This window comes from Euleptes europaea, chromosome 19 (genome assembly GCF_029931775.1).
Source record: "Euleptes europaea isolate rEulEur1 chromosome 19, rEulEur1.hap1, whole genome shotgun sequence".
Taxonomy (NCBI): Eukaryota; Metazoa; Chordata; class Lepidosauria; order Squamata; family Sphaerodactylidae; genus Euleptes; species Euleptes europaea.
Window position 1 is genome coordinate 20833786 of NC_079330.1, and position 22758 is coordinate 20856543.

Genomic DNA, 22758 nt, shown 5'->3' on the forward strand with positions numbered 1-22758 from the left:
GACAATGCATTCTCCTGGACTGAATAGAGATCTGGGATTCCTGTCTCATTAGGAATACTAATTGCTTCACGCCTCTGCATATGACACCTAATCCAGTCACGCCTGCTAATGTCATTCACTTGTTTTTGACATTTACATTGCTATTGTGTTAGTAGAAAAGGGCAAGAGTCCAGTAGGACCTTAAAGACTAACAAAAATATTTTCTGAAGAAGTGAGCTGTGGCTCACGAAAGCTCATACCCTACCAGAAAATATTTTTGTTAGTCTTTAAGGTCCTACTGGACTCTTGCCCTTTTTGAAAAATATTTTCTGGTAGGGTATGAGCTTTCGTGAGCCACAGCTCACTTCTTCAGACCTGCTTCATGCCTACTACCCCTTCTTCAGACCTGAAGAAGTGAGCTGTGGCTCACGAAAGCTCATACCCTACCAGAAAATATTTCTGTTAGTCTTCAAGGTGCTACTGGACTCTTGCCCTTTTCTACTACTGCAGACAGACTAACACGGCGACCCACTGTGAATTGCTATTGTGTGCCTAATTCACTCTTCTCTACTTAAGGGTAGATGGATTTATACTTTAGTTCTAGCTGAAGAAGTGAGCTGTGGCTACCGAAAGCTCCTACCCCGCCAGAAATTTTGTGACGTCTTTTCTACTGCTAGTGACAGACGGACGCGGCTGCCCATCATGGTCTACCAAAGGAGGATAATTCACAGTGGGTAGCCGTGTCAGTCTGTTTGCAGTAATCAAAAAGGGCAAGAGTCCAGTAGCACCTTAAAGACTAACAAAAATATTTTCTGGTAGGGTATGAGCTTTCGTGAGCCTCAGCTCACTTCTTCAGATACAGCTAGAATGTGAATCCATCGGTCTTTAAGTAGAGGAACAGTATGTAAATGTGAATAGCAGGCTTGATTGGATTAGGTGTGATATGCAAAAGGGTCTGTGATGTCCAGGGGAGAGATGGGTGTGGAGAAATCAGCATTGGTAATGGGCCATGAATGCAAGGTCTTTATTCAGCCCAGGTAAATGCATTGACTTTAGTTTGAATACCAAAGGAGGAGTTTCCCATCATGCATCGGGGGCCGGAGCGCTTTCGCTTGACTACATTTCCCAGTGTTCTTTGGGAAAAGGGAGCTGGTGGGGAGGGGAGGGCGGCAACAGCAGCAGCTGCTGTGCAGAGGCCGCGGTCATGGCCGGCTCGATGGAGTCGTTGCTCCGGCAGCGCCGCTGCCTCTACAAGAGTTCCCGAGCCCCGCCATGGAAGGAGACCTACCGGCAGGTATGCCAAGAGGGGGATGTCGGGGCGTCGCCCCCTTGGAACGTTGAGGGCGCCAACATTCGGGGGAGTGGATACATTGTCACCAGGCTGTTTTTCTGGACGCCTGGAAATGCCGTTGCGCGCACAGTGCCACCTGGGCTGGTTTACTCGGGAGTAAGGTGTTTTTTTTTTAATAGAGTTTGCAATGCCCTGGCTGCGATCCCACGAACGCTTCCCGGGGAGAAATTACCTCTCCCCAACTGAACGTTTACTGAGAAGCAGTCGAAAACTAAAGTCCAGGGGTTCCTGAAAGCCGAGCGATATTTGCAACTTCTTTTTGTAACTTCTCCAGGTGAGAATCCCTTTCAGAGAAACTCAGAAGCAGGCCTCCCTAGGTTCAGAGAGGGTTCACTCCTAGATCAGTATGCGCTTTCCTGAGTCGCTGTTCACTGCCTCGGATATGTGGAGGGGCATCAAACTGGGAGTTCTGCTTTAGGGGAGAGGTGGCGCTGAGACAGAGACTGGGTGGGAGTTCTGCCCTGAACTTTTAGGTGTCAATTCTCTGTGTAAATTACTAGATCAGGATTGAAAATCCTACAGGGTCACCATAAATTGGCAGCGATTTGATGGCATTTTTTGATGGCACTTTACATATACCTTCCAGCAGCAACTTCCAGCGGAATCCTGAGAACTAGTTCTCAGGAAACTGAATAGACTTGAATAGGATTTGGTGTAAACTTTAGGATTGCTCCTTTAGTCTCAGACTAGGCAAACGTCAATGCTACAAAGAGGGAAGAAAACAGCAAGGAGACAGATGCTTCTCCATGGTGTCTGGATCCAGCTCCAGCAGAGAATCACCTTGCCAGGAAACATTTTGTATTGAAGCATTTCACTTCTGTTATATGTTGGTTCTTGTAGAAAAGATCAAGAGTCCGGTAGCAAAGGGAGATTAGAAAGAGATACTGTTGAATTACAGCTAATAATGAAGACAATGCATATTCCTCGATTTAATAGAGATTTGTGATTGTTGTCTCATTACCAATGCTGATTTCTCCACGGCTATGCCGCCTCTAGTATATCACATCTAATCCAATCATGCCTGCTAATGTCATTTACCTTATATTGACATTTACTTGCTATTGCCTTTAGGTGTCTGAATTAACTCTTTTCTATTTAAGGATAGATGGTCTCACATTCTAGCTGTATCTGAAGAAGTGAGCTGTGACTCACAAAAGCTCATACCCTGCCAGAAATTTTATTAGTTTTTAAGGTGCTACTGGACTCTTGCTGTGACAGACAAACACCCATTGTGATCTGTGTTGGTTCTTGTGAGCCTTTCAGGCAGTCAGTTTTAAAGACAAGAAGTGGGTGGAATGTGTCACTGTATCTAACCAGAAATTTATTGGACCTTTCTGCCAGTCTCACAGATAGCGAAACTAGACTCCTCACACATACAAGGTTTGAGCTTCTGTATATTGGGACGGGGATGAATCCCAGGTGTGGAGAAATATGACTTTGTAAACTAACCCAAAAAAGCATACAGACCTTCTCTGCATACAGGCTGATGAGGACTGAATGCTCCCTAGGTGGCACAGGATGCTGAGTCACTTTATTATTTATTTTATGTGTTTAATTTGTATCCTGTGTTTTTCCCCAATGGAAACCTGAAGGGGCTTACATCATTTTATACTCACATCAGCTTGTGAGGTAGGTTATGGTGAGAGAATGCGACTGGACCAAGGTGACCTCAACATGTTCCCAAGGCAGAATGGGGGGTTCAGACATGGATCTCCCAAATCCTGCTCTGACACTCCACTGCACTCTACCACCTTGGGAACAAGGATCAGCTTGGTCAACACCCTGAGAGTTTATAGATTCCCTGGGAGGGGATTTCCAAGGAGTTTCCCTCCTTCCTTCACGTGCCCCCTCTGAAATGGACAAAAAAAATCTACCAAGTCGAACAGACTCCCTAGTTGCAGGGGAACGTCAAGAAAATAATTTCAAGTGCCACTGACTGTTGTTTTTTTCCTCTCCCTTGTGTCTGTTTTTCTTTTTCCGCAGCGCTGCGTGGAGAGGTTAAAGAACAGCAGGGCCAGGCTGTTAGACCGATACCGCCACGTGGGAGAGAATGCTGCCGCGGGTGGTGGAACGAGGAACTCCCTTCTGGTACAGGAGGTGATGGAGGTTGAGTGGCAGGCCTTGCAATCAGCGGACACACAGCTGCCGTCTCTCCGGATGAAAGACACTTCCCTCCACGTCAGTTACATATATGTTATATATAGTTATAACTATGTTGCTTTGGTTCTTACTAGCGTCTACATGCTGCTTTCCTACATATGTTCAAGGCAGCAGTGCATTTTTTTAAGTAATCCTGTTAAAACCATCACGAACAGCAAATTAGAAACCAAACAGCCAAACAGCGCAGTGAGAGGCCATTGATTTGTTTGATGTTAATCCATTTTTCCTGATATAACGCGCCCTACCTCCACAGTGACTCACACTAGAGAAGAAGATTTGGTTTTTTATATGCTGGCTTTCTCTACCCCTTAAGGAAGAATTAAACCGGCTTACGCTCACCTTCCCTTCCCCTCCCCACAACAGACACCCTGTGAGGTAGATGGGGCTGAGAGAGCTCTAAAAGAGCTGTGACTAGCCCAAGGTCACCCAGCTGGCTTCATGTGGAGGAGTGAGGAAACAAATCATTCACCAGATTAGCCTCCGCCGCTCATGTGGAAGAGTAGGGAATCAAACCTGGTTCTCCAGATCAGAGTCCACCACTCGAAACCTCCGCTCTTAAACACTACACCACGCTGGCTAGTGGTGAAATCAGGGCCAACCTATGTTTTTGAAAGGGAGGGGAAAGAAGGCTGGCTAAATGGCTCCAGAGAGCTTGGGGTCCCTCTCCAAAAGGCTCTTCCCCAGTTGCTACCCACTTAATATGCCACACCCAGAATGGGGCTTCAAAGAACAATCTAAGCGAATGAGCGGAACGAATAAGGGGACCTTTACCTTTTACCTACGGCACCATGCTGGCAAATTTGGTGGAAACTATCAGAATTGTTTTCCAGACTTTAAAGAGCTGGGACCACTGAATCAAGTTTGTCAATTTTGTTGAATAAATTTAAACTAAAAAGCTTTAATTTGATTTTGAATAGATGTGCAATTCATTGTTACTGTTTTGAAATTTTATTATCTTCTTTAGTGCGTCATGCAAACCCCTATTTTGAATAATGCTGGGGTTGAGTTTGTGGAACCAAGGGAGCGGTGGCCTGAAAAGTTTGGGATCCGCTGCTCTAGCTCATCTTTTGTCTGAACCGACTGGCAGCGCCAGCCCTAGGTCTCAGGCTGCGGCCGGTTCCCATCCTCGTGATCTGAGTTTATTTTCCTGGACATGACAAATGTTGAGCATTACAAGTTCTGCAAGTGAGCTGTTGCTTTCTTTGTGGCCTTTTTTCCACACAAAGCAGAATACTGAGCATGCAATTTTTTTCTAGGTTCTGGAAGACTCTGATGAACTAGCAGTGTTGGAGGAAATCCAGAAAGAGCTGATTTTGCAAGGTACCCTTTCAAACACATAGTGACTCGGTATAATCATCAAAATGGGACATTCAATAAAATATAATTATCATGTCCATCTTGACTGATAATCCAGATGTTCTGCCTTGGCTCAGCCAGCACTGAGGCTTTTGAGTTTCAGACACCAACAGAAAATATTTCTTTCCCCAGTTCTGTCAATTCTGTTTATCACATTTTAATCCTCCCCTTTCTTCAAGGAGCTTGGCATAGCGTGCATGGTTCTCTGGCGTCTCACAAGAAAGTGACTGACCCAAATTCACCCAGTGAACTTCACGGAGGGGGGATTTAAACCCTGGCGCTAGTCAGATAGTCAAACCACTCACCATTGTAGTTCTTATTGATGGAGTTATTTGTAGTGTCTTTTTCCCCCTTTTATCTCTACTGTTGCTCTAATTTTGCTGATGTCTTGTTGGCCATATTAGAAGAAGGTTGGTTTTTAATACTCCGATTTTTCTCTATCTTTAAGGAGTCTCAAACCAGCTGCTATCTTAGGGCTCCTGATAGCAAGTGACAGTGCCTTTCTCCCTTGCAGAACAGCTGGCTATAGAGGAATACGAACAAAGCCTACGGTTTGACGAGGAGTGCCTCAACGCGATGCTCGAGGGCTTAGATGCTGAACGCAAAGTGATCTGTCCAATTTGCCGAAGGTGAGCCACTCTGCGTTTCTTCACTTGGTGGTGGTCTCCTTTTGTAGTCCGGCGCACCACCTCAATGTGATCTGGAAGCTGCTTGGAGAGGCCAGAGATCAGTAACAACACCAGACTGGGTCTGTTCCAGATGGTTTCTGATTGGAAAGGGCTACAGAACAGTTGGGTAGGGCATTTGCTTGCAGAAGACCTCTGGTTCAGTCTTTGGCATCGCCAGTTAGAAAAGGGATCTAAGGAAGACCTTTGTCCGCTGGAGAGCCGCTGCCAGGAATGGAAGCCATCCCAAGTGTGCTTGTGCGATTGGGGTGGCGGGTCTTCCAAGGGTCATGAGAGCCACATTCTCTCTCCTGAGCAATTGACAGCGCAGGTGGGTTCTTGCCAGCGTGGTGTAGTGGTTAACAGCAGTGGTTTGGAGCGGTGGACTCTAATCTGGAGAACTGGGTTTGATTCCCCACTCCTCCACATGAGGGGCGGATGCTAATCTGGTGAACCGGGGTGGTTTCACATGAAGCCAGCTGGGTGACCTTGGGCTAGTCACAGCTCTCTTAGAGCTCTCTCAGTCCCACCTACCTCACAGGGTGTCTGTTGTGGGAAGAGGAAGGGAAGGAGATTGTAAGCCAGTTTGATTCTTCCTAAAGTGGTTGAAAGTCGGGATATAAAAATCAACTCTTCTTGCGAGAGATGTTCGCTTTTTGTTTTGCCTTCATCCTGCTGTCTGGTCTTTTGCTGCCATGTCCCATTTATCTATACCCTGCTCTTCTCCCTACCTTGGGACCCAAAGCAGCTTACAACATTCCTCCCTGCTCCATTTTATCCTCGCGGCAGCCCTTGAGGTAGGGGAGGCTGAGAGAGAGAATGGCCTAACATCCACCCATTCACGACCGCTCGAGGATCATGCCACGTCCAGCGCTACTGCTTGTGCTATGATCCCTGTGTTAGCAGAACACTGCTTAGTTGGAGATTAAGTTGGATGGCCATCCCTGCTTTACCGCTGTTTTACGGAATGCTTGAATCAGGACTATAAAACATTGTTCTGGAAGCCCAGATTCTCATGTGGTTGCAGAAGGTATGAGTGGAGGGTTTCCATGTCCGTCTTGATCATTCTTCCTTCTCCCTTCTGATGCTTTTGTGATGGGAATTGAGGACAAGAAGTCTTCTCACAATCCTGTTCTGTTTCCCAGGAATAACCTTGCCATTATGAGTCACGTGGTCACCTGTACCTGCGGACTGTGCATCGGCATACAGGTAAACAAATCGCTAAGAGGCACTGAAATTTATTGTGCGGGGACAGTATTACAAAGAAATGTGTAATTGGGGGAGGGAGATAGATAACTGGGTAGGTGGCATATCTGCTAAACTGTATGCATTTGATTCTTTCTCAAAGGGGATGACCGAAGAGACGCTTCAGTCGCTGCTGGGAGATGGGGTAACAGCGCACGGCCAGCACTGTCAGCACAGTCCTGAATTTTCTGTAACTAGCGGGATGGATGGAGAAGCCAACCTTCTCATGAGTTGTCAGGTAAGCTTCTATTCTGTTCTGTGAGCTCCCTGATGAAGAGATGGTCCAGTTCCCACTGGATCTTCCACCCACTGACTCAAGGAGGGGATATAGCATGCCTATTACCTTGGGTGCTGAGGAACACTGGCAGGATGGTGCTGCTGCAGTCGTCTTGTTTGTGGGCTTCCTGGAGGCACCTGGTTGGCCGCTGTGTGAACAGACTGCTGGACTTGATGGGCCTTGGTCTGATCCAGCAGGGCCTTTCTTATGTTCTTAAGTTCACCAGAACTCTTCAACAAGATGAATATTATAAAATGTTAAAAAAAATAGAAGGGTCGAAGGCAGATTTCTTAGGCAGTGGTGTTAAGTCTGATCTTGCAGACATCCTTTGTAAGATGCAAGCAGGCCCAGTTGTTGGTCCTCATGGTTTTCATTCTTGGTTTTGGATTTTATGATTTTTTTCCTGACATAAGATACCAAAGGAGAATAAGACAAAGAGCAGTTTATAAATGTTGGTATAGTCACTTTTTTTTTGTAGTGTAGTTTATTTGTGTAGGAGGGGAAAAGAGGCATGGGGAGATCTTGCTATTCATTTTTTATTATTTACTGAAGTTGTACAGTGAAATTAAAACTGAGGACAATTGAATTATCACTCTGTACAGGTGGCAGCGGCATTTAGCAACATCACCTCTATATTTAAAAATAATCCCACCAAGACTTGAGGGGAGGGGAGTGGGAGACAAATGAAAAAAAAATCGGTTGGGAAATTGAAAACAGCATGAGGTCACTTTCTCTAGTGGCTTGAAAATTTATTTAGCGTTGACAATAACTAGATGTGAGGTGTCTGTTGGCACTGGGCTCAGCTACATCTGCCCCTGTGCTGCTCTCTGTCGAGAAGGCTGAACACATGAAGCTGCCTTCTACTGAATCAGACCCCTGGTCCATCAAAGTCAGTATTGTCTGCTCAGAGTGGCAGCGGCTCTCAAGAGTCTCAGGCTGAGGTCTTTCACATTACCTACTTGCCTAGTCCCTTGAAATGGATGCCGGGATTGAACCTGGGACCTTCTGCATGCCAAGCAGATGCTCTACCACTGAGCCATGCCCCCCCCCCAAGGTTTTACCGCTGCCTGGTGCTGGTGGAAGGAGAAGCAACTGCACAAAACCTCCAAAGCATTGACACTCTAAAGCTACGAGGGGGGACTCACAGAATTATGCATGCAGTCTTCATGGTGCTGCCCTCTGTTAAACAGGGCAGAACTGTAAAGACTGCCCAAGAGGTTTGAGACAGCCAGACTACCTTCTTTCTCTCATTTTTTTAAACAGAAGGCAACTTGACACTTTCCCTTGTTTCCCTTTTCTATAGGTTTGTGATTTCTTGGCAGTCATTCTGTAACCCACGCTTCGCTGCACTATCTTCTGGGAAAGATGCTGCTCTGACTCACTTTTCTCCCTGAGCGTGAGATGTTTGGAAAGCATCTTGTATATCTTGTTAATAAATGTATATGTTCCCTGCACATATATTGTATATAATTGCAAAAAGTATTCTTTTCGGTTTTCTATAACTTATAATTTTAACTTGCAGCGAACTTTGTTTCTTTGTACACTGCCTTGTTAAATAAAAAAATTACCTCTGAAGCATTTAAGTCAGTTGGGCTTCTTTATATACCCACAAACACTACAAAAGAGTAGAGGACTTGGCCAAAGTGGGGCAAATGGTGCTTTTTCTGTCCTGCACAACTCCTAACATCTTCTTTCTCCACCCCCCTTCACATAGCTCTAAATTTGTTCCAATTTACACACTTGGCTCTGTATGCTGGGGGGAAAGTTTGGGGTATGGAGCGGACTTGGTAGATGTTATATAAAAACCCCAATAGAATCTGGATTCAAAATGGACATCTTCCACCAAACTGTTACGAGAGGAATAATGTTCAACAGAGTCTTCAGGCTATTGAGTTTTTTAAAGTAACCAATTAATTGGTTGGATAACCAACCAACCACCTTCCAACGACTCCAAACATTTTTTAAAAAAGCAATGCAACTAATGGAAGCAGAGAGGGTGCAGTTGTGTAAAAACAAAACTCCAGTTTGCTTCTTGTATGTTAACATATGGAGTGCTCATGTGTGTGTAAAGTGCCGTCAAGTCTCAGCCGACATATGGCAACCCCTTACGGGGCTTTCAAGGCAAGAGACTAAGAGGTGGTTTGCCAGTGCCTTCCTCTGCATAGCAACTCTGGTATTCCTTGGTGGTCTTCTATCCGAATTATAACCAGGGCTGACCCTGCTTAGCTTCTGAGATCTGACGAGATCAAATTATATACCATGTTGCCATCCCTCCCAAGGAGTGATTAGGGCAGCTATAACCCCCTCCCCCCCAAAAAAAATGTGTTTTCCAGCCGATCAAGCTACCCGTTATTCAAAGCCCCATAAACTAAACAAGAAAGGTAAATGCAAGAGGATGCTAGCCTAGTAGTTTCCTGAAACCTTTGGTGACTGGCCTGCAAGCCTCTTCTCCCCTTTCTGGCAGCAACTGCACCTAAAAATATACACAGAGGGATTCTGAAATATACTGCCACATCTAGAATTGATGGTTGGAAATCTCACAGGACTGTTTCTTTCTGCAACTTTAAAAATCCACACCAGATGATCTTTTTGTTGATAATTAACAAAGGGGACAGAATGGAAGTTCTGAGCCTGTCATATTTATAGCTGTCCAGAGATGACCCTTTCAGAATTTGCTGTTAGCACACAATTTAAATTTATTTTTGGGGTAACAAAATTCTGATGAGCTTAATGACAAATCTGGCTCTTCCTTAGCACAATCACTTTTTGTGTGCTGTCTTGCTTTTATCTTCAACTTCCTGCATCACCGTATGCAATTTTGTGGCATTCTCCTTCAAGAAGGCAAAGCTTTCTTTGAGGTTGCTAGTCCCATGCTCTCGGCAGACATTGTCAAGGCCATCAAACCACTGAAGGATCCTTTCGAGCTGCTCCTGAGTAGCCTTTTGTTCTTCTAGCTCAGCTTTCAGAGCCTGCTGGGCAGATATTTCAGCCTTGACACGGTGCTCCAGGTGACGGATCTCCTCTTGGAGTTCCTGAAACTTGCTTGCAGGGTAGCGGTACTGTTCCTGACACTTGTCTTCAGGGAGCAAAACATTTTCCGGAATGCTTAGCACCACCTGTAGCAGCACTTGTTCCATTTTGGCAAAGAGCCGGTCAAAATGATTCCTCATATAGGCAAGGAATTTCTCGCTACTTCTACGGATCGAAGAAGATGTGAGCTTTGTGTCACGCATGCACTCCAGTTTCTTCAGGATCACCTCTTCTATTACCAGCATCATGTGAAAGAGATGGTCTTGGAATGCAAGGTACATCCGCATCATGCATGTCTGCGGGGTGAAGCCAAAGAACTGGGTTTCGTAGATCATGACTTTTGCCGACATCTTGATGAGCAAAAAGGGTAGACACTGTAGAAGTCTGGAAAAATGGAACAAAAGAAGTCTGAGACAGTGTATAGCTTTGACTAGGACTACAGAGAATCACGTTCAAAATCCCCACTTGCATTGTGTGTGGGCAATTTCCTCCACCTGTGCCCCACCTCATTTATTTACTTCCTCTGTAGTCCACCATTCAAGATCTGATGATTCTATAACCTTTGGCAAATCATGAGAGGGAGGGTACCTTGGCCATCTTCTGGGCATGAAGTATGGGTCACGAGGTGTGGGGGGAGGTAGTTCAGAATTTCCTGCATTGTGTAGAGGGTTGGACTAGATGACCCTGGTAGTCCCTTCCAGCTCTATGATCCTAAGAGTCCACGCAGATTACAGAGTGATAAAAAACAATTCAATAACTCACATATTAGGGTTGGCAACTTCCAGGTAGTGGCTGGAGAGCTCCAGCTATTACAACTGATCTCCAGGCAAGGAGATCACTTCCCCTGGAGAAAATGGCTGCTTTGGAAGGTGGACTCGATGGCATTATACCCCACTAAAGTCTCCCCCTTCCCCAAATCCCACCCTCCACAGGCTCCACCCCCAAAATCTCCCAACCCAGAGCTGGCAACCCTACATAATTAGTCTTTACCTTACCTCACATCTGGCCTCCCTTTCCTTTTTTTTTTGTTTTAAGGTTTATTTTTATAATTATGGGGATACAAAAGGGAAAAAAGGGAAGGGTAAAAACCGTTTGATATACAAAAACAATATAGCAGATTCAATAGAGAAATAAACTTAGTCGAATACGATACCATATAGCAAGCATGAATATTAATCAAGTAAGATAAAATATATCTAAATATGTAATTGTAAAAATATACAAATCAATCGGATTATTTACCTATTACATAATAAGAGTATATTATACCGTTTCCTGAGGGCAGGCCTGGAGCTCAACTGACGGCTGACGGAGTCCTCCCTTTTCCCGCCATATTCAAACCGTTCCTCATCCGCTCTGAAGAGCTTGCCCCGCCCCTTTTCGGAATCATAGAGAGCCACAGGACAAAACCAGCGAGACGCTCGACATTTGAACTTCCGGTTGGGGGGGAGGGAAAGCCCTCCATTAGCTAACAAGCCGCTACTACGAGGTCGCTCCGGGCAATCGCGTCACTATGGTAACGGACTTAGGAAGGCGGCCCGGCTGTGTGAGTCCAGCCTGCGTCCCCATCTCTCCGTTTCCACAGCGGCTCCCGATTGGGCGCGTAGAGGAGGCGAAAGCGAGCGGACGGGCCCGAAACGGCGCTGATTGGCCGAGTTGAGGCGTGACGCGTGGAGGGGAGTGGCGTTGATTGGCCGCCCGTCCGGCCACTGCGGGGTGTCTATTGGTCGAGGCTGCAGGTGACGCGACAAGGTGGGAGAGGAGCTGCGGCCACGGCGCGTAGAGGAGGCGAAAGCGAGCGGAAAGGCCCCGGACGGCGCTGATTGGCCGAGTTGAGGCGTGACGCGTGGAGGGGAGTGGCGTTGATTGGCCGCCCGTCCGGCCACTGCGGGGGTTACTATTGGTCGAGGCTGCAGGTGACGCGACAAGGTGGGAGAGGAGCTGCGGCCACGGCGCCAGGATGGCGTACCGGACTTTCCGCCAGGAGTACCTTCATATGCCTGTTGTCACCCGGGCCTACACCACCGCCTGTGTCCTCACAACCGCCGCCGTGGTGAGTGAGGCGAGGAAGGGGGCTTGGCTTCCGGTCCTTGGTTTGGGAGGAGGGGCTAATCTGCATATATTTGCATGTGTCAGACCTTGCGTCGGGGCTAGTTTGCATAAGTACAGCCCCTTACGATGGGCCAGGCTTGGCGTAGGGGACTAATTAGTACATAATAATATGTACTAATAATAATTATTATTAGTACATAATAATCTCCTCCCCCTGCGTCCCACTGTGCCAGGTTTTGAGTATAGAGGGGCTGATTTGCTTACATTAGTATATATTAGTATACTTGGAAGTTAAATCCCATTGAATTCAGTGGTGCATCCACCCGGGTTTCTGGACTGCTGCCTTACAGCACAGTCCTAAATAGGGTTGCACATTTGTGAGCATATTGAAGTTAGTGGGTTTAGAAGGAGGTGACTGTGTTTAGCATTGCAATGTTAACCTCTTAATTCCTTCAATGTATGAAGCTGCCTTATATTGTCTAAACCAGTATTGTCCACTCTCGCTGGCCGTGGATCTTCATGCCACCCCTGATATCTAAGACCCTATGAACTGGGGATGCCAGGCCTTGAACTGGGAGACCTGACATATACTCTTCCTGTACTGCCTGTCATAATGGATGTTCTGCTAGTATCCAGTTAAATAGCTAAACTCACTGAGGGGCTTTGGGCAAGCCCGAATGAATGCTAATCAATTAGATGCAGAATTGTAACATGGTTTGTATGCTGGTGTCAAAAGTACAGGTCGCTCTTTGATTCACATATTCCAGAGAGGCAATCTGGTTACTTCTCAGATTGTAGATGTTAAAATTAGCAGAGCAGTGCCGGGAAGACTGTGCTAATACTTATTTTTACTGTGGTGCTTATTTCATATACCCATTGATATTTGCATAAACATGTCAGAGATGGTACCTTTGTGTCATTCATTGATATTTGATTCCTCTGGGGTTTTTCCTGTGTGTTCATGCACATGTTTGTGTACAGGCTGTATATGTACACAGGCTGCTGAGTGAGGACATGGTTCAATCATCTAACAAAGTGGAATATAGTCTGTCAAACCACATGCCCTAATAAAGATATTGTTAAGATGTAAATATTTGAAGCAGACTTATAGATCTGAGAAGTTGGAGGCTTGGCTTGCTTCCATCAGTTTGTAAAGAGCTCCTTGGTTCAGGGAAGAGATCCTAGCTGTGTGCCCAAAGGTTGAGCATCACTACACTGCCAAATCCTGACTTCCTTTTGTATTCTCGTTTCTTTCAGCAATTAGAATTAATCACCCCGTTTCAGCTATACTTCAACCCAGAATTAATATTTAAAAACTATCAAGTAAGTGCCTGTCTCTCTTTCTGGTAAGCCATTGATTCTTAAAGAGTGTTATTTAAGCTTGGCTCACTCAACGAAAGGTCACTGCTGTTTTCAACAAGTGGGGAGAAAAAAGTAGCTCTCCATTTGGGAGGTGCTTTGGGATTGCTGCCAGTGGAAATTGTGAGGTTGCTGGTGGGAGGCGGATGGGAGCTCAGCAGAAGTTCTGTGTATGCCGCATTCTGTGATTTGTTAAGCCAGCATCATTGATCAATGGGGCTGTCATCAATATCCTGCTGGGTGACCTTTGGCCAATCACAGCTCTCTCAGAACTCTCTTATCCAAATCCAGTGATGCAATAGAGATCCTATATCGCTTCCTGGCTGCTGTGGTTAAATGACTGAGTGTGAACAAACTGAAACCCAACCCTGGAAAGACAGAAGTAATGCTGCTTGGAAAGTTTGAAGTCTTGAAGGACAGAACACCCTCCACTTTCAGTGAGGCCCAACTGACCCTTGCCGATTCAGTTAAGAGGCTCAGGGTTATACTGGGCCCAACATTATTACTGAAGAAGCAAGAAGAAGAAAAGTTGGTTTTTATATGCCGACTTTCTCTACCATTTAAGGAAGACTCAAACCGGCTCACAATTGCCTTCCCTTCCCCTCCCCACAACAGACACCCTGTGAGGTAAGTGGGGCTGAGAGAGTGTGACTAGCCCAAGGTCACCCAGCTGGCTTCATGTGTAGGAGTGGGGAAACAAATCCAGTTCACCAGATTAGCGTCTGCCGCTCATGTGGAGGAGTGGGGAATCAAACCCTGTTCTCCAGATCAGAGTCCGCCTCTCCAAACCACTGCTCTTAACCACTACACCACGCTTGCTCTCACTATACCTTTCCTTTCCTTTCCTTTTATCCCTTAGAAGCTCCTTGATCAATTGATCTTGAGCAGCATATATCTAGTGTTGGAGGGATATAAGGACTGAAACAAATCTTGCCACTGACAATGTAGCCTTGGGGTCCCTGTCGCTTAGTAAAAAAGGCATTATGTCAGTCACAGAGGCATTGGATTTGTATATTAAAAGGGGGGAAATATAGTGCGATCGAAGTTCCTCGTAAAAGCGGCATTCCAAAAGGGCATGGGCTAATGTGTCAATAGAGCCAGAAGAGCAAGGGCAGATCCTGTCTGAGTATGGTATATTCAGAATTCTGCCCTGCATTACCATAGAAGGGTTAGCATTCAATCTAGCCAAGCAAAAAGCTCTACAGAGATGAGGAGTTGTCAGATAATATGTATAGGCAGGCAGACCACGTGGAGGGGGTCTCTCACTATACCATGCTGGCAAGTTGATGTCGTGGCAAAAAAGCCTTTGTTCCAGCTCAGCCTAGCTCAATAAATGGCCCCTTTATTGATACTGCTGATCTGGCCACCTGGATCCGTGCCTTCATGGCCTTGGACCCTCAAATCTCTCCCATTATGTTCCACCATGACAGCTTTGCTCATCTGAGCATGGTAAATCTGATCGCTTGGTACATGGTTTTTGTTTGAGAGGACGCATGCAATGTGTTGCAGTGGGCGCCTTCTTAGAGGAAGCATTCCCCTTTCCTCGCACAGGATGGAATGCTTCTTTTGAATTTGCTCTCTGCAATTCTTAAACAAGCACTTGTATTCATAGGTGCCAAAAACTTAAAATCTGCAGCCTGCCTAATCATGCCCTTCCAAATGTTCTTTCATCAGCTATTCACCTAAAAACACCAGGTGTTGTTCTTGGAATGCTGTCAAAGGTAGTAGATATTTTGTTAGCTATTTGTAACCTATTTTTCTTCCTGGTGAGAAACCCAAACATAATATTGTTCTCCCCTCCTCCATTTTACCCTCACAACTGCCCTGTGAGGTAGGTTAGACGGAGAGAAAGTGACTGGCCCAAGGTCACCCAATAAGCTTCAGTGGCAGGAAGGAGATTCAAACCTGGGTCTTCTGATTCCTAGTCCAGAACACTTCACCACACTGGACTGTGCTTAATGTCTGAAAAGTGAGGTGCTAGTTTTTAGATCTGTGTGGAGGCCATGGCGTCTGCCTTAGAAGAAATCCTACTTCTTAAATGGGGGAACTCACTATTGCTCTGTCAGAAAGAAGACACTTATGTACATGCTCAGTGGTCCTTTCCATCAATTGTAACATTAATTACCTGCTTAAAGAAATGGGCATGCCCAAAGACAGGGAGGTAATATTAACTGGATAAGTCTAAAAGCAGAGTGTGGGTTTACTAGACCAAGAACAGCTTGGACCAAGAGAACTAGCGTGGTGTAGTGGTGAAGAGCAGTGGACTCTAATCTGGAGAGCCGGGTTTGATTCTCAGCTCCTCCACATGAGCAGCAGACTCTAATCTGGAGAACTGGGTTTGATTCCCTGCTCCTCCACATTAAGCCTACTGGGTGACCGTGGGCCAGTCACAGTTCTCTCAGAACTTTCTGAGCCCCCCCTATCTCACAAGGTGTCTGTTGTGGGAAGGGGAAGGGATTGTGACTGTAAATAGCTTTGAGATTCCTTATGGTAGAGAAAAGCGAGGTATAAAAACCAACTCTTCTTCTTCAACTGTCCCTACAACAAAGTTTTCTTTTCCTTACACAATAACTTTCAGATTTCTCGAGCAGTCAGTAGGAGAGTTTGCCATGCTGTTAGGAGGAGGGAAACACCTTTTAAATATGACATGACTGTGTCTGTTTAAACTGATATGTGATTTCTTCGAGATGTGAGTTTAACAACAATCACATTCAAACTTCTACCGCCCATTTTGTCTTCCAGGTATGGAGGCTGATTACCAACTTCCTTTTCTTCGGACCAGTTGGATTTAATTTTTTATTTAATATGATATTTTTGTATCCTTTTCTGCTTGTTAGTTTTGAAGCTTGGTTTAAATCTCATTCTCCTTCCATTCTATGCTCACAACAACACTGTGAGGTGGGTTAGGCTGAGTGTGTGACTGGTGCAAAGCTTCCATGGCAGAATGGGGATTCAAACCTGGGTCTCCCAGATCCTGCACACAACACTATCTCTTGTTCAATCTGAGAATAAGCCTCACATGCCCCTCATGCAGTCTATAGATTTCCTAGTTTGTAACAAAGCAATCCCGACGGAAGTCGGTTTCAGGTAGCCGGCGCAAGGTTGACTCAGCCGTCCATCCTTCCGAGGTCAGTAAAATGAGTACCCAGCTTGCTGGGGGTAAAGTGTAGATGACTGGGGAAAGCAATGGCAAACCACCACCCCATAAACATAGTCTGCCTTGTAAACGTTGTGATGTGACATCACCCCATGGGTCAGTAATGACCCGGTGCTTGCACAGGGGACTACCTTTAGCTAACAAAGCAAAGTTTGTCATGAAGTCCTAACCAGGAATCAGAATTCAGATAAAACCTGCTTTAAAAAACAGGAGTTAAGACTCTGGAATCTTGTCTGTCTGCTTTCCTGCCGTTAAACATAATTACGCACTTTGTACTCACTGAAGTGTGATCAGAGGTACCTCTACTGCTGTTTTAATATTCAGATGAAATATATTTTTCCCTGATGTATGAAAAATCCTCGAGATCCAGTCTGCAATCTCTGTGTTTATCTGGTATTGAGAATTTTCCTGACCTTTCAACCTCAGATACCGCTACTGCCGAATGCTTGAGGAAGGATCGTTCCGAGGTCGGACGGCAGACTTCGTATTTATGTTCTTTTTTGGCGGCCTGTTAATGACTGTATCCTTTTGCTGTTTTAGCTGAACATTGGAAGCACAACAACAATGCTTGGAGAAATCAGTTTGAGGTCTGTTTGTTTTTCCAAACTGTGTCCCAAGTAACCCCAGGGTCCCTTACAGGAAAAATCAGTCATGGCAGACAAGATTCCCTATACCACAAAACCACTTGACTGCCATTTATTGATTGTTTGCCACAACATGCAGTTGCCAGAGAGTTCTGGTAGATCTATAGGTTCTGTTATCTGGAGAACACAAGAACCCTGCTAGATCAGACCAACAATGTCACTGGCATCCTTGTTAATCTTAGGGGAGGGGCCATGGCTCAGGAAGAGCATCTTCTTAGTGTGCAGAAGGTTCCAGGTTCAACCCCTGGCATCTCCAGTAAAAGGACCAGGCAGTAGGGGATGTGAAAGACTTCTGAGACCCTGGTAAAGCCACTGCCGGTCAGAGTCTACAATACTGAAGACGGACCAAGAGCCTGACTCAATAGAAGACAGCTTCGGTATGTGTCCTGTTTCTCATCATAGCCAGATGTCTCTGCGAAGCCCACAAGCATGGCATGAAAGCAGGAGCCCTCCCCAGTCTCCACCCCCCCCACACACACACACAATGGATCCCTGTGGATGGAAATACTTTGAATAAACACAGTGATTATCCAGGGTAGGGCCAGTTCTTTCCTCATTGCCAACGTGATGTGGTCCTTTTTCTTTGACAGCTTCTCCACCAGATATTTGGCTTGTTTGTCAACCTGGTTTTCTTAGGGCAGGCATTCACAATAATGCTGGTGTACGTCTGGAGCCGCCGGAACCCTTTTGTCCGCATGAACTTTTTTGGGCTTCTCATCTTCCAGGCCCCATTTCTTCCCTGGATTCTCATGGGGTTTTCACTGTTATTGGGCAACTCTATTATCGTGGATCTCCTAGGTAGGCCAATGGTGATCATTTTGGCATTCTTGAGACCTCCTGAATTCTTTTGCTTTTTGCAATTTATTTTATTTACTGCATTTAATAAACCCACCATTCTCCCCAAAGCAGCCATTCCCTAGTTTGGATTAATCTGCTACCCAGCGCTCTCGTAGAGAGCACTCTGATGAATTCATGGGAGGTTTGTTTTATACCTCATGCTAGAGTGTTGAGTGAGAGAAGTGAAACAAAATCCAAAGATGCTCTTTGGCCCATGTGGCCCATTGTGGGAGCGTGAGGATTGCTACAGAAGTTATTGTAGCTCTGTATGAAGAAGAAATGTTGGTTTTTATATGCTGACTTTCTACTTTTTAAGGAGAATCAAACTGGCTTACAATCTCCTTCCCTTCCTCTCCCCACAACAGACACCTTGTGAGGTATGTGGAGCTGAGAGAGTTCAGAGAGAGCTGTGACTAGCACAAGGTCACCCAACAGGCTTCATGTGAAGGAGTGGAGAATCAAACCTAGTTCTCCAGATTAGAATCCGTAGCTCGTGGAGGAGTGGGGAATCAAACCTGGTTCTCCAGATTAGAGTCCACCGCTCTTAACCACTACACCATGCTGAAACCCTGTACACGTTTGCAGAGCACCACTAACGGCTGTTTTCCTTCCAATCCTTTTGGGGTTTTTTTTGCATCCAAGACAATGTTTTGGGTAGAAATTACAGTGACTGTGTCTTCCCCTGCCCCTTGACTCTAGGTATTGCTGTAGGCCATATATATTTCTTCTTAGAAGATGTTTTCCCGAATCAGCCTGGTGGAGTAAGGCTGCTCAAAACGCCATCTATTCTGTAAGTATCTTCCTGTTTGGTGGGGGGTACCAATGCCTGTCATGCTGTTACCGTGTTATTGGTACCGAGTAAGAGGCATAATATTTTGCAGCTTAAAAGCCAAGAAGGGCTAGAGCGTTCTATAGCACATTTCTAAAGCATGGCTTCTGGCTGCTACATAATAGGTCTCCCATCGGAGAACAGGATTACCACAACCAGCAGGACCCTGCTGGGAGTCCTAGAAAAGTCAGATTGTGAACCCAGAGCTGGCAGATGGGTAATCTGTCATAGGAACAAGAGAAGGTGGACTTGTCCTCTCTCCTTTTTTTTACTTTTAAGTGTCTGCTGACTTATGGCAACCCTGTAGGGTTTTCAAGGCAAGAGACTAAGAGAGGTGGTATGCCATTGCTTGCCTCTGCATAGTGACACTAGTCTTCCTCGGTGGTCTCCCATTCAAATACTAACCAGAGCCGATCTTGCTTAGCTTCTGAGATCTGACGAGATCAGGCTAGCCTGGGCCATCCAGGTCAGGGCAGACTTTGCTTACCCTCCCCATATTAGATAGGAGCTGCAGTTTCTGGGCTTCGATCTCTAATCTTCCCCCCCCCCCCCCACGGTTGTTTACTCTTTGGCAGTTCTCTATCAGCAGCTGCTTTATTCAATTCTTAGGACAAAATTTAATTTTTTGATTAAAAATTAATTTTTAATTTTATTTTGTCCTAAGGATGACTTCCCTGACCTGGATGGCCCAGGCTAGCCTGATCTCATCAGATCTCAGAAGCTAAGCAGGGTCAGCCCTGGTTAGTATTTGGATGGGAGACCACCAAGGAATACCAGGGTTGCTGTGCAGAGGAAGGCACTGGCAAACCACCTCTGTTAGTCTCTTGCCATGAAAACCCCAAAAGGGGTCGCCATAAGTCGACTGCGACTTGACGGCACTTTACACACACAAGGATACCACCTTTCCCCTCCATCCAGCAATAATGTAAACACCTACATTGCCAGTGAGACTGCTGCAGAATCTGGCATGTATTTTGGTCACATTATGCGAAGACAAGAGTCACTAGAAAAGACAGTCATGCTAGGAAAGGTTGAGGGAAGCAGAAAAAGAGGAAGACCCAACAAGAGATAGATGGACTCAATAAAGGAAGCCACAGCCCTGAGCAAGGCTGTCAAAGATTGGACATTTTGGAGGACATTGATTCATAGGGTCCCCGTGAATCAGAAGTGACTTGACAGCACTTGACACACACATGGTATCCGTTCAAGGTCATGTGAAAAACCATGGCCATTAATTTCTCAGACAACAGGAAAGTCATGGTTTAGAAGGCCATGTGAGATGTTGTAGTTTAGCTAATATGCTTATACTATACCCGTACATTATCCTAGCCAGGGAATAATCTGAAGGATGCATGATAATAGCTCCAGATTAGAAGCTAATCAGGTGTGGAGTCCTATGGAGGAAAGTGAGGCAGCAGAACTTTAACGTTCTTAAAAACCGTAGCTTGGTCAGCAAATAGCTCTTTATTATTACTTTAGGGATTGGGAAGTGAATCAGTCACAGGCAAGCCCTTTATCTGTTTACTCCATTTATAGTTTGGATTACAGAAAGAGGATGATGCAATCAAAGCAATATAATACATACAGTCACTGCGATAAATAACAATATGATAACACTACAAAGAATGCAAAAAAGGAAGGGATTAGTGAGCTTTAAAGGTCATGATGTGAAAATAAATTTGTCTGGGGGCCAGAACTGTATTGTCTACTGCACATACACAACATTCAAAAATGAGTTTCTTGACTGGAAAGGGATTAAAAGCCTTAAATTAGACAGAAAAATATCATGGGGGGGCTTGCAAAATCAGATGCTGTCCAGGAATATAAATCATGATGGGCAGCTATGTTAGTCTGTCTGTAGCAGCAGAAAAGAGCAAGAGTCCCGGAGCACCTTAAAAACTAACAAAATTTCTAGCAGTGTGAGCTTTTATGAGTCACAGCTCACTTCTTCAGATACAGCTAGAACATGAATCCATCAGTCTTTAAGGTGCTACTGGACTCTTGCTCTTTTCTACTACTACAGGAATGTAAAGTTTTCTCTTTCTGAACACTCATGTCTTAAAATAATATTTGTTTCCTAGGAAAATAATATTTGATTCACCAGAAGACGACCCCAATTACAACCCTCTGCCTGAAGAACGGCCAGGAGGCTTTGACTGGGGTGAAGGCCAGCGTCTTGGAGGCTGAACAGAGAAGTCATAGTCGACAGCCAGATTCCTCTGGGAGGGACTAAGCTAGAGATCCATGCTGGAGACCCTTGTGGAAGGAACGGAGGTTTTCTGATGGCTTTTCTGATCTGAACATATGAAGCACTTTTTCATTTAAACAAAAAAAAAAGTGTTCTTATTGTAAGACATTTGTCTTCACACACTCATACTCTTGGGGTTTTTTGCTGCATTGGCAGGTTCCGGACTGAATTATCTAAATGGAGCCAAGAATAACTGCAACTGCACCTTCTTTTCAACCCCCATTTTAATGAGACCATCAGTACTTTGTGTAAAAATGATATTTCTAAGATTTTCTTTTTCCAAAATGTATTTGATACAAGGGACTGAATGGAAAACTTCAGAAGGGGAATAAACTTTTTGATAGATTCATACCCTGCAACCTTGCTTAATTTTTCTTTTTTACTTTGGAAAAATGCTTCTGAAATGGAACAGCACCGAAGAGCTGGTTTTGTTCATCAGAGACAAGGCAGGTTCTGAGGACAACTTCTGAGTCTGGTATACTTGCGGTTCAATGCTTATTAGGAACACGATAAAACAGAAGTCCTGTGGCCCCTTAAAGACCAACAGCATTTATCGCAGAATGAACTTTCATGAGTCAGAGCTCACCTCTTCAGATGGCATAAAGAAAAAAATATTTTCCACGCTATTTATGAGGAAAATTACAGGGTGGGGCGGGGAATTAGGGGCAGAGAGGCTTAGTGTGAATCTCATGATGAATCTTTCAGGTGTGATTCTCTGTGTAAGGGACAGGAACAGACCAGGTTGTTACACATACTGGATGGCGAGAAAGGTCAGCGATTCCAGCCTCTCTCTCACTGGGGTACAAATGAACAGAAATGTCAAAATGTCAGTAGGGCAAGCAACAATTAATGGAGAAAGTAGTCTGAAGCATAAGAAAATTAACTGACATCAGTAAAGGATTATATGATACAATCTGTTAAGAATGTTGTTTTTAAGGTGCCACTGGGCTTCTGTTTTGTTAAAATAGACTAACAAGGCTACCTCTCAGTAATTATTGGCAGCAGGGCCTGAGGTATGTGAAAGGCTGTTAACTCTTTGTACGTATATTATAAAATGTGGTCTGGGATCTGTTCTTGGAGGTCCTTGATTTGTAACTGATCTCTAGCACGTGCTAGGCCACATTCAATAAGCATTAAGGCCCCAAAGCTCCATATCAGGGCTATGTTCCAAATCCAGCCCCACAGCACTATTTTTTTAAGGGTTGGCTCATTGGAAGAAACATAGTGGCAACAAGGCAACCAGCAGCAATGTGGACTCATTTCAGGCACAGAAGGGTTCCCCACCCTGGCTGCAGTTCCAGTCTCAATCAGTACCCCTGTGCAGTTTCTGGGTAGAAAGAGATTTATTAAAACCTTTGCTTCAGTAAGAATCAATTTAAGGTCTACAGTACTGCAGTCCAAACTCTGCTCACGACCTGAGTTCAATCCCGGCAGAAGTCGGTTTCAGGTACGTAGCCAGCTCAAGGTTGACTCAGCCTTCCATCGTTCCGAGGTCGGTCACATAAGTACCCAGCTTGCTGGGGGCAAAGGGAAGATGACTGGGGAAGGCACTGGCAAACCACCCCGCAA

General features: G+C 45.2%; 3 protein-coding genes across 3 annotated transcripts; 2 read left to right on the top strand and 1 right to left on the bottom strand.

Moving 5' to 3' along the window:
* Window positions 1–1168: 1168 nt before the first annotated feature.
* RPAIN (RPA interacting protein) lies at window positions 1169–8405 on the top strand. Its single transcript, XM_056865440.1, has 7 exons — window positions 1169–1273; window positions 3314–3508; window positions 4747–4810; window positions 5361–5475; window positions 6657–6720; window positions 6860–6994; window positions 8337–8405. Exons 1-7 carry the CDS (start codon window positions 1184–1186, stop codon window positions 8364–8366), a joined length of 693 nt encoding a protein of 230 aa, XP_056721418.1. The 5' UTR covers window positions 1169–1183; the 3' UTR covers window positions 8367–8405.
* A 1387-nt stretch (window positions 8406–9792) lies between these two features.
* On the bottom strand, window positions 9793–10420 carry MIS12 (MIS12 kinetochore complex component). The gene has a single exon (XM_056865437.1). The coding sequence runs from the start codon at window positions 10411–10413 to the stop codon at window positions 9793–9795; it is 621 nt and encodes a 206-aa protein (XP_056721415.1). The 5' UTR covers window positions 10414–10420.
* A 1563-nt stretch (window positions 10421–11983) lies between these two features.
* On the top strand, window positions 11984–21131 carry DERL2 (derlin 2). The gene is made up of 7 exons (XM_056865436.1): window positions 11984–12116; window positions 13373–13438; window positions 16217–16290; window positions 17058–17151; window positions 17878–18073; window positions 18812–18902; window positions 21023–21131. Exons 1-7 carry the CDS (start codon window positions 12024–12026, stop codon window positions 21126–21128), a joined length of 720 nt encoding a protein of 239 aa, XP_056721414.1. The 5' UTR covers window positions 11984–12023; the 3' UTR covers window positions 21129–21131.
* Window positions 21132–22758: the final 1627 nt, after the last annotated feature.

What these genes read in the sequence shown, in the direction of transcription:
- RPAIN (XM_056865440.1), top strand. Translation starts at nt 1,184, where the DNA reads ATGGCCGGCTCGATGGAGTCGTTGCTCCGGCAGCGCCGCTGCCTCTAC. An exon ending in TGAAAGACACTTCCCTCCAC is followed by an intron (nt 3,509 to 4,746) that starts GTCAGTTACATA and finishes ATTTTTTTCTAG; the next exon opens with GTTCTGGAAGACTCTGATGA. An exon ending in ATCTGTCCAATTTGCCGAAG is followed by an intron (nt 5,476 to 6,656) that starts GTGAGCCACTCT and finishes TCTGTTTCCCAG; the next exon opens with GAATAACCTTGCCATTATGA.
- MIS12 (XM_056865437.1), bottom strand. Translation starts at nt 10,413, where the DNA reads ATGTCGGCAAAAGTCATGATCTACGAAACCCAGTTCTTTGGCTTCACC.
- DERL2 (XM_056865436.1), top strand. Translation starts at nt 12,024, where the DNA reads ATGGCGTACCGGACTTTCCGCCAGGAGTACCTTCATATGCCTGTTGTC. An exon ending in TAATATTTAAAAACTATCAA is followed by an intron (nt 13,439 to 16,216) that starts GTAAGTGCCTGT and finishes TTTGTCTTCCAG; the next exon opens with GTATGGAGGCTGATTACCAA. An exon ending in TTGGCGGCCTGTTAATGACT is followed by an intron (nt 17,152 to 17,877) that starts GTATCCTTTTGC and finishes CTTCTCCACCAG; the next exon opens with ATATTTGGCTTGTTTGTCAA.